The 16661-nt window shown below is 39.3% G+C and overlaps 2 protein-coding genes across 6 annotated transcripts in view; both read right to left on the bottom strand.

Annotated features, from left to right (window-relative positions):
* Positions 1–16661, bottom strand: part of LOC114935742 (paired box protein Pax-6) — a 123491-nt gene that overhangs the window by 99302 nt on the left and 7528 nt on the right. The window lies entirely within an intron of this gene.
* LOC114935645 (proton-coupled amino acid transporter-like protein acs) overlaps positions 3295–16661 on the bottom strand; it is a 28375-nt gene continuing 15008 nt past the window's right edge. Inside the window, exons 4-11 of the mRNA XM_085481830.1 lie at positions 10455–10614; positions 6393–6485; positions 5889–6161; positions 5251–5605; positions 4919–5097; positions 4184–4368; positions 3556–3796; positions 3295–3301 (exon numbers count right to left, since the gene is read on the bottom strand). Coding sequence (XP_085337956.1) covers positions 3295–3301; positions 3556–3796; positions 4184–4368; positions 4919–5097; positions 5251–5605; positions 5889–6161; positions 6393–6485; positions 10455–10614 — 1493 coding nt within the window. The remainder of the gene's footprint in view (positions 3302–3555; positions 3797–4183; positions 4369–4918; positions 5098–5250; positions 5606–5888; positions 6162–6392; positions 6486–10454; positions 10615–16661) is intronic.

The raw sequence follows: 16661 nt of genomic DNA, 5'->3' as shown, positions 1-16661 counted from the left end.
ACGAGACGAGGAAGGGAGAAATGGCATGGTAAACGAGGTCGAGTGCTGGCAGCGTATAATTTCGATGACAAGCAAAGGGGTGGTTATCTCTCGTTGCCTCTCACCCTCTCGCCACGGACTGCGAGTGGTGAGCCACCCCCGCGTGATTGTATTAATTCAAGCCGCCCCCTTCCGCCCCGACTTCCCATTTACACCTCGCGCTCCCTTCTGTTCCTGCCTCTTCCTCGTTCCTCCCTTCTCACTGTCGACGTCGTCCCTCCTGAAGCACAACTTCCGGAGACAAACGAAGCGTGTCGGCGTCGCGTATAATGAAGCGCGCTCGTTCGTTTTCCCGGCAGCGCCGTTTTCTTGCCGCCTGTCTTCGCGAAAAGAGATGCCAGTCGGTGCCTAAATCTAATTTGCAACTGATGATCCTGATGAATTATAGATAATCGATAATAATGGCGCTAAAAATTAAGTCGAGAAAATTAAAAACCTTTTTAATAGACTATCTGAGAGAGAGAAAAAAATATTTTCAATATCGTAGAAGCGTGGAAGTGACATACTAATTTAATATCGTATAACATCGAATTAATTATCATGTTACAAGATAATTTATTATTCAATCTTATCGAGAATTAAACTTAAAAAAATTATAGATGAAAGAAGATAAGAAAAAAGTATTTTTGCACTACGTGTCTCGATATTCACGTGCATAGAGATTTGCTACTATTAAACACGGGAGATCTGATATCGACACAGCTGACAGAATGCGTGACGTCCATTGTCATCGGCGCAATATGCGTTATCTCGTCAGCGAGGGTGGATATCGTTTGGCGACGAAGGTCGAAAAGGGAGAAGGAGTTACAGTAGAAAGATGATCGTTGGTGCGAAGTGTTGAAAAAGGTTCGGAGTGGATGATCGAAGTAGAAGAGGAGGATAGGAAAGGGGTACCAAGCCGTTTAACGATATTTCACGGGGTTCTCGTCGCTCGTAAGGGTTTCCTACGGTATTACCGGAGGCAGTCTTGCAGACTCGAGATAAGGGAAGCCCTCGGTTCCTCGTTTCCGATAGCGAGAAACGGCGGCAACTAAGGCGCTCGCACCTCCACCTTAGCCTCGCATACGAGAGAGGGTGGTGGATCCTCGGCGGAAGGAAAGCCGCGAGCAAACCCCTTCTGGTTGCTACGCAGAGTATCCCTTCTTTCCCCTTTCCCCATTTGGCCGCCATGAACTCGGTTAATATCTGCTTATCCTGTCTTACCATCCGTCTCCTTCGACCGTTTCGCTTCCTACGCGGCTTCCTTCTACTCGTCATGTTAGTTCCTGCGAAGTCTCGCAAACTTGCCGACGTCGACGTCGCGTCGTCGCGGAATAATCTATGAACACGAATACGCGCGTACGCTTCGCCTTCGAAGACACATGTGTGCAAATAGTTGGGTCTATTTGCACACACAATCAAGATCGAATTCTTTAAGGAAAGAGAAAAAATGCAATAATATCGTTTAATTTCGTTTATAATTTTTTCTTTAATTCAGAGATCGATGGAGAGCTGACTGAGATAAAATAGGGTGCACAAATTTTTTTAAACATATCGGAAATACTTTTTTTATTGTAAAATAAAATTTGTAATACCCTTCTACATATATAAATGCGTATTTTTTCGCTTCTGATAACGAGAAGATTTTAGAGTAATTATTTACTTTTGCAGAAAATATACATTCCCAGCTAACAGAAGAAGAACTCGGAATGAGTTCAATAGCAGCTCTCCCTTTCGCTTTAGCAATTAGCGGCTGTTTAAGTGCACGTGCGTCCATGCGGTCGGTTAATCTCCGTACGCGCGGGGATAGCTTTCTTTCGTCCTCCAATTAGAAAGAAAAAATCTCAGTGACAGTGGGTCTCTCGATTGGTCGGTCGTTACTTATTTATCAAAGGGACACGCACGTGTTCGTCCAATTTTGTCTCGATATTTCCACGTGCTTTCACGTGCTCTCGCGATTGCTTTTGCACATGTTCCAACAGGTGCAACAGTTTATGCAAATATATGCAAAGTGTACCAAATAATATCTTAATTTTTCTGTCTAATTTTTGCAATTCCGAAACTAAATTCGTAGTAAAAATTTCCTAGTTTTATCTTGTACGTTATTATTACGAATAAAATATACAAGATTAATATATTATATACATATATATATATATACTTTGACATTAAATGATGCGTGCAATTTATATATTATAAGATAAATCAATATATCCGCCTGCAAGTTTTTTGCATGTAAATCTCAGCACAATTTTTTGTCCATAATTTTGAGTTTTTTTGAGCGTGTTGCGGCCGTCCTTGGCGACTCATCGATATAATTATTAAACGGGACATTTTCTCCGGGGGCTAGCCGTCGAGAGCGGAGGAGAGAAGTTGACGACGGGTTCGGTAGAGACCCACACCACACCCGGTGTATCCTCCGGTAATGAACGCAGCCACCTTGAACTGGCAAACGGATGAGCGGCCAGGCGGAGGCAGTCTGTAAGGGCGAATCTGAGAGAGAAAGAGAGCGGACGGTCCCCGAAGTGCGACGGGGGATACGCGGTAGGTTAAGACGTGGGGGACAGCAGGGACGCGGCGGTAGCCACTAAAAGGGGTTGTGTCCTCTATATGATGAAAGCACCCTTCCGTGTCCCGCGCTGTATAGAGGCTCTCTCTTCGCGCCGTCGCCACCACCACCTCTGCCGCCTCTGCTTTGGTTCCTTTTCTCGTGGATAGAGAGAGAGAAAGGACGAAGGTACCCATTTCTCTCTTTCTCTCTCTCTCTCTTTCTCTCTCTCTCTCTCTCGCCATTTGCGCAACGTCGTCCCCCTGGCCTTCGCATCTACTCACACAATTGTGCATTCGCCGTGTCGATACGTGTCTGTCAGTTTCCACGTGTGTCTCCCTCTTTATCATTGCGTCCCTCACGTGTGTATGTGTGATAAGCCCAGTAGCAGCCATTGACGCCTCGGTGATCTGACGCGATTATACGTGACGCGCTTCTCTCCTCTTTTGCCGTATATTCCCTCTTTTCTCTCTCCTTTTTTCCCGCTTTCCTCGCTTTTTGTCCTTCACGCCTTTTTCGCGGTTTTTCCAACCACCTCACCATCGCCGGCGCCGCAGCTGCCGTGATTAGGCTGAATCGCGCGTAAACGGTGGCGGCTTTACAACCGTGGCCGAAGACAAAAGTAAAAAAGAAGGGAAAAAAGCGCTACGAGGCGCGCGCGATATTTTCATCAGGCTGCAGATTACGAACAGAGACTAGATTAAGATAACCCTATCGTCGTTGTGACTTTAGTCTCTGAAAAGAAATAAAAGGATTCATTATTCTCTTCATGTTCATATACCTATACGTTACTTTATTTCCAAGTTTTTTTTTTTTTTTTAATTCATCTTAAATCATTTTTAAATACAGCACCTGCTTGACATTTGCCTATAATATTGTAACTTGCTTTTCCAACTTGGCTTAAATTTTAATTATAAATATACCGTTCCGTTATGTAAAAAATTATAACTACTAATTTGATAAATTATGATGATACTTTTTGCGCATACCCGTATATCAAAAACTCCACGATTAGGATGAGATTAGTCGTGACGGCGCAAATCGCCGCGATAAAAGCGATAGAAAACATGAAGGCGCCCAAGATCAGTCTCCATTTGTACTTTCCGAAATCGTGATAATGTACGAGAATATATAAAGTGACCGGAATTAATGTGGCCAAAGTGGATATGCATATCGCGCCGACTAATCCGGTAAACAGATCAAGCTTCGGAATCGCCGCTGCGCAAATACCTACAAAATATAAGTCTCGCTGTATTCAAAGATAAGGGATATTAACAATACAATTGTATTAATTAGCATAATTATTTTAGAACGAATTGAAGATAACGAATATCGTGAATAGTATGATCGTAGCCTTCAAGATATGATCCGATCGAATAAGACTTGGACAAAACTGAGTATCTATATCAAATTCCGCGAAAGTGGATTCCTGAACTTTAGTAATATCTGGGTCTCTAGAAGCGGACCGTAATCGTGGACGGATTGATCGATTCCGCCAAGTTGGTCGCTCCAGCACAAAGGGAGATGCGATTCATCGCGGTCCATCGAATATGGTCGAGTTTACCTTGAAGATATGAGAGAGCGCGGGAAGAAATATAAAGAGAAATTATTGTTTACATGTGATAAGCGTGATGCCGAAACGAATAATCAGATCCCAAAGAAATGGCGTTCCCTTCCAGGTACCAGCCTCGATGGCTGGTATAGCATAGCCGTCTTTCAGAATCGTAATAGGCATATAACATTGCAGCCCATACGTGAAATATATTGCCAACGCTTGCATTATCAATGCCGCGATCGTCGGTCTAAAGGAAATCGATTTAGAACATAAAATATAATAATAATAATTTTATTTCAAGTAAAAGAATGTATATTAAAAATAATAAAGGTACGATTGCAACGTCGAAAGGTGAAGTAGCCGTAAAAACTTGCTGTTACTAAACTTCATTTAAATAAGAATTTGCAAAAACGGAAATTACGAAAATAAAGATATACAATAACTAAAATACTATAAAGAATTGACAATATTTGAAAAAGTAAAAAAGAGAAAAACAGAAGAATCTATAATTAATATAAAAATATATTTTACAATGGGCTTAAATTTGCAGCCGTATTCTTTAATAAAATGATTCTTATACGAAAAATGTAATTAGATAATTTCTCTTTAATTTCCAATTTTCAATGTTAAATAAATTTTCTTCTAGAGAGAATATAGATTTCGCTAGAGCAAAATCAGATGAAATGATATTTTGTCAAAATAACTTAATATATTAATCATGAGCGATAGAAAAGATAATGTAAATTTCTTTAGTATTTGCTCATAAAATTTGCGTAGTTAATGAAAAATTGTATTACCCATCATGTTCTTCATGATTACGAATAAAATTGCCGAGCGCATAGTGTCCCCATTTTAAATAACCAATAGAACCAACGAAAATGTGTATCAAAATCAAAAATCCCATGCCCCAATTTAATATTCCACATGATTTAGCGTAATTCCAGGGTTTTTTCATACTATGCTCCATTGCTAATATCTAAAAAACGCAAAGATTATATTTCATTATACTCACAGATGCAATCATTAAGAATAAAACTGTACAAATGATTTTGATTGCACAGATAAATCTAATTTTGAATTGTAAAAAAAAAGCTTTTAAAAATTGTATTCTTCAAAACTAAAGACTTACCACGCCTGGTGAACACATACTAAAGAAAACCACGCCAATAAATTTCGGATATAAATTTATGTTCGGTCCGATCGTAGTCCATGTATCGCCAATTCCGTCTTTTAACGCGTAAACAATTCCAATACCTCCAGAAGCGAGAAGTAAGATATTTCCGGCAATAGAAATCGGCGCGATATCCGCCAGATTTTTCGCCATATTCATTACAAAAAGAAGAGGGAATAGCATGAGTGCATAGTAACCCTGACCGATGACTTGTCCACTGTCTACGCATTCTTGGACTATACCGGAAATGAATACAACGTAAACCGAACCGATTCCGATGTAGCACAATAACATTGTTGTATCGACGATGAGTCTACAAATAAATAAATAATCAAAAGAAACCTTTCTTTCCTTCAGAAACCCCAATCTTAAAAAGTTTTAATATGCTTAGCATTTATATATAATTATTCCCTTTTATATACCTATATATTTGATATGCCAATTATATTTTACACATATTTTTAATAATTGCATCTGTGATTATATTTTAATTCCTTAAACGTAAGATATCAAGTTAACGTCTCATGATATGTGTTTTGTTATGCCGCAAGGATATCCCGAGTGAAATAACGCGATTATATTGAAATTATACGAACGTTGCAGCGCGTGCGGAGAGCCACGGTTCTCGCGCACCCGTGGTTAAAGTGGCGACTACCACCTCTTCATACACCAAGATGGGTTTTCTCAGACGGGTGCACATCAGATGGTGGATTCTAACGAGCAACTGAAGAGACCCGGTTATCAGCAATCCCATAAACGCCGTGCCAACAATCCCGATAAAGAGCCCGACGCAGGCGAACGCGTTCGGCATGGCGAACACACCCGTTCCGGCCGCGCTTTTTATTAGATTTGCTAAAGTATTAAAGTCTCTACAAATATATAAGATATGTAATATTCTTACTCAGCTCCGCAACACTACTGAAATAGTCCAAAACTGCGTAGGATAAAATGAAGAAATAATTCACAGAAAAATAATTGCCCGGTTAGCAAATATGTGAGATAGATTAGGAAATATTGTGAGATTTTGGATTTAAAAATAATATTGTTATATTAGTAAAAATTAAAATTATAGACAAACTGCTCGATGAAAAGGGACGTACGATACTGGTTTGTAAGTGACGCGATGCATGTGGGGATCGTAGACTTCATTATTAGGAGATTCGTTAGGTTGTTCTTCAGCCTCTTGTTTCTCCCTAAGTTAAAAATTTATATTTTTGTGTAAAATTTGTGATGGTTATTTATATTTCCATATCGCAAGATGTAAATACAATTTTTAATATATACGTATACTATAGATATATTTTTATTCCCTTAAATTATAATTTCTTTAAATTAAATTTCCTAACCGTACTAATATGATAAATTGAAGATTGAAATAAAGTGACGTTTCGAATCTTTAAAAATACAATTGAAATCACAATAATATCCAACAACTAGACTTAAAATTTTCCAAGATTTCTCTGTCTCTCGATTGATTCTATCAAATCAGACCAAATATACACGCTTACTTACATCTCTATCTGTCAACCTGCACAAAAATGAACTGTTTTCCGCAGAAATACGCTCGCTTTCAACGCGAATCCGCTTGATTGCACGTCAATCGTCGCGATCGAATTACGACGCAACCCAAGGAAAGAGAAAGAGACTCTCCCTTATTTCGTCGCTCCAGTTTGCGGGCACGTCGACTCCGTGACAGTCGTCGTTTCTCACGGCTGATTACGGCCGATTAGCCGACATTAGCATGGATTTCTCGCGCAACTAATTTTCACGGGAGAATCGTGCGGGAGAACGCGAGCGGAGATAGACGTAGTCGAGTATTGTGATCCTCTCGCTCGGCTGGACCAAGCTGACCGACTTAGAGCACGCCCGAACGCAAGCTCAGTTACGCTGAGCTTTTCCCCGAGGGATTTAACGCCCCGCGGATCCTCACAGATTGGATAAAGGGGATCATGGACGACGTCCGCCGTTCGTGGGCTTTAACCGTGAATCTCGCGGTTAAGGCCACCGACAAACCACTTTTTTTTCTTCGCCTCTGTGTGAGACAAAACTCCTTATGTCAGCAGCGTTCTGGTAAATCCTCTGCCGAATAGTTCTTTCCGTTCATGCCTTCAGATCGATCTCATCGTAGAGATGTATATAGAACGGGATTCGTTGAACAGATTTATTTTATATTAAAAATATATATGATTAATAAAATTTTTCATACACATTATATATATGTATAAATTGAAATATTACTCTCCTCTTAAATTTTTTCTTTAATTGAAAAAAGGAGTAATATTTATTATATATACTACATCATATATACATCCCTTATTACATTTTTTATGCAAGAATTTTTAAGTACAGATTAATTATTTTTGAAATAATTAATGTATCACAGAGCTAATTCTTATATTAAATTACTCGATCTTATCTTCTAAGGATCTTTAGTTATTTTATTACACGTCTTAAATAATTCTAATTAGATAGTTGAAAAATTAAACGAAATGAGAGGATATTTTTTTATCGAATCGCAAAATCAAGTAAATAAAAGTACAAGCTCCATGGTACATTTAAATGTCTAATAAATAATTGATTCCTGTATACTTTAAAATATATTTACATATATAATTTAATATTACGTGTATATTCAAGATTTTATTTTGTTATTAGATTTATAATAAGGGCAAGATAAGATTTATAATTCTCTTTTTTCTCTATTTTAAAAAATGTGTACACTTGTATTTTCTCATAATAATATTCATTTCTCCAACCGATATACATATTTGTAATATTTGCCTTATTATAAATTTAATAAAAAAATAAAAAATTATTAACGTGTATAATTTAAAACTGGATCATGTCGAAACCGTTCCGAGTTAAAAAAAAAAAAACAATTCCAGAAGAGGTGAATAGATCTCCGACACACGTGGACGAGACGGGTACCGACTACTTACTATACTGGGGTGCAGCAGAGAGAAACGTCAAAGGTAAAGAAACGTAAAAAGGGACGATAATATCGGGGACGTCCCGCGGTTCTCGACTGTGACTAAATCCGCGGTGCCCATGCAGTGTTTACACTCGAGATGATGCCTCCTAATGCTAATACGTCACCCGGACGCGACGCAAAGAGAGCGCGTCGTAGCCCCCGGGTCTCTCTCTCCCAGTTTCTTAATGCTCAATCGCAATCCAATGAAAAGTGTATGAATAGCAAGCGATTATCAAGTCGAACGGGCGCCCTCAATGTGTCCGTCGAGGCGTCCGCGGTAACCCTGCTGCGTTAACCGACGTCGAAGCCGAGCCAAATGGTACGAATCGCCTCTTCTGTCTCCCTCGCGAAAGCCCGGTTAGGTTCTTCTCCTTTTTTTTTTTTTATTTCCTCCACCCCAAAACTAGAGACCGTTTAGCGCGGCGAAACTCCCCGTAGAACAAATTTGGAAACGCGGCGCAGCACGTGGCTGGATATCGCTGGGCGCAATCGTTGTTATTAATCGAGTCAAAGGGCAACTGCCGCGCTAATTAGCCGTGGCAATAAACGGCGCCGACTGTAATGATAACGGAGGAAGACCGCACAGTGCAGCTAGGAGTGCACTTTCAACATTTTTTTAATAGTTTTGTCCATACAAATATATATATATATATATATATATATATATATATATATGTAAAATATATATACACGTATATATAACGAGGATTATATAATTATATATATATAATAAACGTGACGACGTAATATTTCCGAATAATAAAATTAATCAGTTCAAAATATTACAATATGATGCTTTGTAGCTGCTACAGATGAAACAAACTATGGAAATCGCGTCGAACGATATCGCGTTATTTCGTTAATTATAATTGTTCGATTATAATTTGATATCGGCGGGAGGAACGGTGCCGGGGGGCAACGGCAGATTCCTCCCTTGTAGTGATAATTAGCCGCCAATGGTTTTCCATGGAATATCGATAATCGCGCGTACCGCTAACGACTGCGATTTCCAGCGGCAAAAGAGATACATATCGGCAGAAGAGGAGGAACAATTGGACAGATCTAACGTGTCTGACGCGCTTTTTCCGCATCGCCGACGATGCGCAAAAACCTTTTTGCTAACGTATCGCCGAAAATGCGCCGTTATTTATCGGGGATATCGCCGCTCGATTCGCCGCTGTCGATACGGAACCGAAACGGCGAAGCGGAAGCGGAAGCGTTTCATGTGGCAGGGCAGCTCGCGGGCTTGTTGCGCGTTCGAAAAATCATTCGAGGATCTTGCCGCTGACGTTTTTGCATTTTGTTCAGCCCTGCGGGCTACGTATGTGTGTTTGCGTACGTGCATGTTTACGCGTGCACGCGCTTGCATCAACTGCGAAGAGAGTGAATCTCGGCTATACTGCCCGCTGCAGCCGCCGATGGCGTTCCACCGACCGATTTTGTTTGCCGACACGCTCGCGTTCACCGCGCACTGAAGGATCGTTTTTCGGAGTCACTGACTCGCGTCGTATCCCCCGGACCAGGTCGAGAGGCCCGGTCTCTCTCTCCTGCGGAGCGTGTACCTCGAGATGCTGCACGTGCCGCGATCAAAAATAGCGCGCTGTCAAATTTGGCATTTGCATGCGCCAACCGGCGCTGATGCTCTGCTCTACAGCTGACAATTTTTTATCAAAATCTATACTGATATATATTTATCGGAGATTAGATTGTGTATACGATTGTATCATAATATTGTTTCAAATTTTTGTGAAAATGCTCCGTTTTAAAAGTAAATGGAAATCGAGATTTATTTCAAAATCGACGTTTGCTAAATAAAGACTAGAAAAGACTGTTAAAAACGTGCAAACGTATAGAATATTTATAATAAACTCTCTTTGCTAGAAAAAAATCAATTCGATTACAAACTCTTCATTTATTTTCTCATTTCTGCCAACGTAAATCAGACAATCGATATTTAATCAATTCTATTCGCCCTTTTTTCATATTCCCTCTTTCTTTGTTGAATTAGATTCGAGTAACCTTGATTGAGCATAAATACGATTAGTCGGGATATAAAGAAATGAGTGTTGCGCAAAAATGAAACAAAAAATGGAGCTTTATAGAGATCGCGTCAGATGTTCCGGTTGCGATTCTTCAGTCGAACGCGGGCCGTTTCAGAGCCGGACCGATCGAGGACACCCATCGGGCTCACATTCCGGAATAATTTAATGACTGCACATTCTCCGACTCCCCGGTATTGCTCTTGCCTTGTCGCCGCGGGCCGATGCTGGTTAAACGCTTCACAATTAAACGCGCAATCTCGGGGCATCGATGAACGCCGAGATAACTACCGGAGGAGAGCTCTAGCGAAACTACGATTTCGCCATCAAACTCTTTAATATGTTTAAAAAAAAATGAGCCGCTAAGGTGCAAATGATAGGTGTCATTTGCATTCTCATTAGTAGAGCCGCTCGAATTTTTTCGCGTAATAAGATTGCTGTCATTACGTATTAACAATGACGTGTACTTTCGTGTGAAAATTTTAAATATCAAGAAGAGAAGAGATAGAGAGAAAACATATTAAAAAGATAATTAAAGATATTGATTGAGTGCGGCTTAAAGATATCGGAATAAAAAAGAATGACTCAAATCTCTTATATATGAAAACTAAAAAATTGTAATTTAAAAAAAATGCATTTGATTTAATACGACACTTTTGATCTTTCGAGATGCCTATAAAATAAATAATAAAAGATAATTATTTAATTTGCTTTGATTTCGAATTTTTCTGAATAAATTATTTTCTTAATATATAAATTTCTAAACTGAACGGTGAAAGGTGAGATTAGCCAGTTACATTTTCGTTACGCAGATCCGGGCATGTAATGACCATTCGGTGAACGCGGCGCGTTTTCGCGCGGCGATGACGCGTGCTTTTCGGGCGCGCGAAGCGCGTTTTAGGAGAACGCGCGATTTTAAACGGTGTGGTGTGTGGAAAAACGCGCGTATGGTAAAAACGAAAAAAAAAAGTGGAAAACGCAAAGGGAGCGGAAGGTGGCATCGCGCGCGCAAACGCAATATATATATATATATATATAAATATATATATGTATATAGAGGCAGAACACGAGGGCGGGAGAGAACGGAAGACCCGTCGCGGCGTTGGAATCACGAGAGTGTGAAAATGTTTTGCAATTTCGAAATCAGGCGTGTGCCTGCTGGTTTGCGCCAAAGCGCGTTACCGGAAACCGCCAACCGGTGGGCTTGCGGACAGCGCGTTTCGGCGTCCGCCGCAAAAGCGGATTGCGGTTCCGCCGGGTAACACGCATTAAAAACGCTCGACGCACACGCGCGAGTCCGAATGCGAACGTGACGCGTCCTCCCTCTTGTCGCTTTTTTTCCCTCTCTTCAGCTTCGCAAACGAATAAATCTATCTACGTCTCTCTCATCTGTTTTTCTCTCTTACGGACTATTCTACATGCGGACTCGCGTTTGCGCACAATCTACTGGAAGAAAAAACAATACGGATTAACGCTCCCACGTAAATGGTATTGTCGAAAATGTTGCTCGGTTTCGCGTTCAAGCGTTGTTGGCAAAGACGTTTTCAATTGCACATACTATTATATGAAATTAAATGTTATAATGGCACTTTCTAAACTTGTGAAGAAAATGCAAGAATCGTGTTTCCCAAACAAAATTTAGTTCAAAATCATTATTTCATATATTAGTTTATATTGAATACTTAAAAGTCGGTTATTCAACGTTACTCTTGAGTCAACATTACTATAAACTCTTTCGTGATAGTGTTACATTACTATAAAAAAATATGTAAATACTTTAAAATATGTATATACTTTAAACTAAAATATTGTACATCAAATTTTGAAGTTAATATGCTTATAGCAAAATAATATTTAATTTAATCTTTAATAACATATTAATAAATCACCATTATTATCTTTGAAAGAAACTTTTGAGAGAAACATCTTTCATATTGAAATTTTCTATGTTTTCAAATATTTTTATCATAGAAAAACATTATCGACGATTTTTTGGAACTTGATATTAACAATATTATATATTTTGACAGATTGTGCGTTAATTCGCAAAATTAATAATAGTAATAATGAATGACAGATACAAGTGCGTTTCATTTAATACATCTCGCGTGCGAGAGAGTAAAAATAGTCGAAAAAGAGAGCTCTTTTCTTTTCCTAGACACATGCATGTATATGCAACTCTTTTTCTCCGTCGTACACATATATGCAGATATTTGTGAAACGAGCCGTAACGAAGATCTCGAAAGAGTTGTCGGCGAGTTCAAAGTATCATCCCTTCGCGTGAGATGGTCGTCAAAGAGACACGCGCGTGTCTGCTTCCCCGATTTTCACTCGGTTACTCATCTCGTACACGTATTTGCGTACATCGTTTCTTCGATTAGTTAATAAAGCGTATCTTTGCAATTTCTCTACTTTAATTGTCATTATACTTGTAATAATGAATAGAAGTGTTCATAAAAATTTCAGAATGTATAATTACGATATTATTAAAATATCGTAGTCATTATAAAGACAGTCTCATCTATCCAGTCAGTTAAATTTTAATTTTTCGTCAAATTTTTATTTAATTCTACTCAACTTTATCTCGATTTTGAACATTCTATTTTTATTTATCGTTAGCACATTATTATATCTAGATGCATGTGTTATAACAGCTAAAAGCTTTGTAACTAACTTGTCGGAAAATAAAATGTTCGATACATAAATCTTGTCATTTCTATTTAACAAATATATCAGTATTATTCAAAACCTAATGTGATCAACATTAATCGAACGTAACATCTGTCATCATAAAAATATTTACAACCCGCGTATTCCCGTATATTTGCAACAATGCTCCCATGCGGTCTCAGACGGAAACCGAATGAAAGATATCGCGAGAGAAATCGCGAAACGCGGAACAATAAAAAAAAAAAAAACAGAAGAAAAAGAAGCGATTCGAGACGGGGTGCGCGTGTTTCCGCGATGACGCAACGGGGTGCACGTGGTCCACGACGGGGGCGCCGTTTCTAGAGCCTGTAATTTGAAATCTTCACAGGGAAGTTAGCCGGACCCCGCTTTTTCATCCCCGCGTCGGAAAGGGGATGAGAAAGAGGCGAAAGAACTATTACCGAGGCAGCCCTCCTCCGGCCGCAGAGAACCTCCCTCCATATTCTCGCGCGACAATGCAGCAAACTCCCGAGAAATTCACCCTGCAATCACCGGCGAAGTCAAACGTTCTCAGGAAGCGACAATGCCGGGAGGCGTTGTCGACGCGTTGGCACGACAATGAGGTCATTACAAAACGCGGGGCACCGCGATTTCTCGCAAGGTAGCGCCAACCAACATAGGTATATACCTTCCCACATCGGGGGTAAGCACTTAACGCGTCTCACACGTCGCTCCACTTGGACGGCTTTCGTCATTTCGGAAGATGCTTAACAGGCGTTTCGTGAATCTGCATGCGCATGAATTTACGAATAAATGAAATTTAAAGGAGGAAGTGCATGGATCAAGAGGGAGGATGTCGAAACGCCACATTATCAAAGTATAAGTTGTTTTAGTTTTTAACGTCGATAATTTATGTATAAGATGCTCATTATGCATAAAAATTAAAATATGCATATCTTATAATATTTGATATTTTTTTCAAACAGTGGACATATTTTAGTACATAGATTTTTATAATAATCACTAAATTGTCATTCAAATAAAACGTTATTTAAAATTTTTCCTAGAAAATATGTCGAAAGTATTGATTGAAAGTGCATTGATTTATCAATTAAAATAATAATTTCAAAATATATGTATAATTGATTACTTAAAATCTCTAATAAAAAATACATTAGAAACATTTATTAATGAGGATTCAAAATTAACTAACTTTGCTCCAAAATTCTGTCTTACGTTTTCGACAGGCAAATATTAATTCTGAAAACTGACAGCTAGACTAGAAGCTAGAACTCCAAAAGGAATGAAGCAACATCGGTGAAATAAACCTAAATAAATCTTTTGTCCGCCGATCGATCACAGGAAAAGTGACATTAAGAGGTTAATATGTGCAGAAAGATACAACATATAGCGGCATTTAATAAATTTTACCGGGTCGACGATTTATTTTCGACGCGCGGATACCAGCGAATCGATCGCGGCAACAAATACGCGCAGCGGCGGTAGTCATGTAGTAAAGCTCGTTATCGCATTATCTCGGGCACCGGTGGCCCCACAGGGACGAGAGAAGGAACGAGGAGGGCAGGGGAACAGGACCTATTCTATGGGGAACTCGCATTTCACGCGGGGGTCCGATCGGCTCCATTATGCCACGCGGAGCATATCGCTCCGTGTATCTACGTGCTCCGCTCTGCACGGACGGCGCCGATAACATTGACGTTGCGATAATTTTGTAATATCGTCCGACGCGTATACGTATATTTATATGTGCGCGCGTATAGATGCAGCACGCATAGGCGAGAGCCGGATGTCGAATCGAACCTTATCGAATTTTGAATCGCGGTGAACCCGAAAAAAATACAATAATAGGCAAGGAGCATTTTGCCTCCCGCAACTACAAGCACAATAGAAAACGTTCTATTATCTCGATTATAATTATACCACAAGCTAGATATACATATATGAGACACGAGCTGGATGACGTAAAGAAAATAATGTGGTTAAAACCCTATATCATCTTTTTCCGCCGTACTTTGCACGGAAAAATTATTCAAAGAGAATCTGCATGTGATATAAATTTTTATATTACACTAATACTTTTAATCTCTCTTTTTATAATAAATAAGTAATTCCAATGTATTATTGACATCTTATAAATTAATTTATATAGGTATATATTATATTTCGATTCGTCATACCATAAAAAAGGAAAGAAAATTTACAGAGACGAGTTGAATTCAACCTCTTTATAAAATTTGCTGTAAACTAACGCAGCATTTATATTTCAAGCTTAAAGCAAGCCAGTTATTGATATATCATTTAATTCGGAATATTAAATAAATATATCATATATTTCTGTGCTTTGCGACTAGTTCGTAACATATCGATGCACAGGGGTGAAACGCGAGAGATCAAACGGCAATTCTGCACCATGTTCGCATATACATAGATCGAGAGGCACAACGAAGAGGAAAAGTGGTCGAGCCGAAAACACACGATAGAAACACCGTGCGACGCGATTCATTCGGTGGCGACGATCCGATAAGGCAGCTTTTAAAGTCCTTTAAAAAGCAATACATCGCGCCGCTGTCGACATGATGAAGGGTGAGGCAGAAAGAGAAGCTCTCAATAAATATCCCTGCCGGATTCTGCTCGCACGTGACTCTCTTATCCTTGCGATCTTAAATACTTGGCCGCGCGTGTCGATCATCCTGATCATCGTATTAACTCTCATATATATGACCCCGTTTGAAACTCTTATCTCAGATTGCGATTCTCGTGCTATGATAATTAAAGATCAGCTAGTTGTTTTCAAGGAATTTCATTAATACATTTTAATTTAACTTTTAAAGGAATGTGCATCCTTCCAAAATTTTTGAACTTTCATCGAACTCAATTATATTCAATGTTAAAACGAAATATATATATATATATATATATATATATATATATATAGAAGAATGTTGAATAAGGAAAGAGATGAATCAATACTTGGCACAAAGTTGAAAATGCGCATCGCTTTCATACTTGGTCATATTTTCGAACACGCAACGTGACAAAACGAGAAAAGCCATCGAGAATGGCATGGCGTATGAAATCGCGGTGGGCAACGACAGTTTCCGAGATCTCTGGGGAGCGTAGCGCCGCGTTACAGACATGCTATGCGAACGCCCGTGTTATAGGGTTGTCAAAGCACCGACAGGATGACATCTCTATTATCACGTACCGACCATAAAGCAGGATGGGCACGCGAGATAGAGGAGACACGAGGGAAAGAGAACGAAAGAGAAAGAGAGAGAGAGAACACGCGACAGAGCAACGGAGAGGATTCGATGAGGAGAAGCGAGAGATTCCACGTGGAAACGCGTGCCACCGAGATAACGGATCTCCCTGATGATAATCCTCCTTGGTGCCAAGCAGACACCACATATGGTCGAACCCCTATATACGAGTGTTAAACAGATCTCTTCTGCTCTCGCAGTCGTTAAAGATGTGTTTTGTGTTACACGAATTTGTCATTGGGTTTACGTCAATCTGTTCGCGCTTGCTTGACAAGTTAAAAATCGTTGTCTTGTTTCTCCTAATATGAATAAGTAAATCACAACATCGTTGTGACTAATAATAAAATAAAAATTAGTATGTATTAAATGTGTACTAATTAATATATACAACATTTTTTAAAATAATATTTACATGTATATAATTATTTC

Source organism: Nylanderia fulva, unplaced genomic scaffold (genome assembly GCF_048542155.1).
Source record: "Nylanderia fulva isolate GAGA-0341 unplaced genomic scaffold, ASM4854215v1 Scaffold19, whole genome shotgun sequence".
Lineage (NCBI taxonomy): Eukaryota > Metazoa > Arthropoda > Insecta > Hymenoptera > Formicidae > Nylanderia > Nylanderia fulva.
The sequence above is the reverse complement of the archived record's forward strand: the minus strand, read 5'-3'. Positions and strand labels throughout refer to the sequence as shown.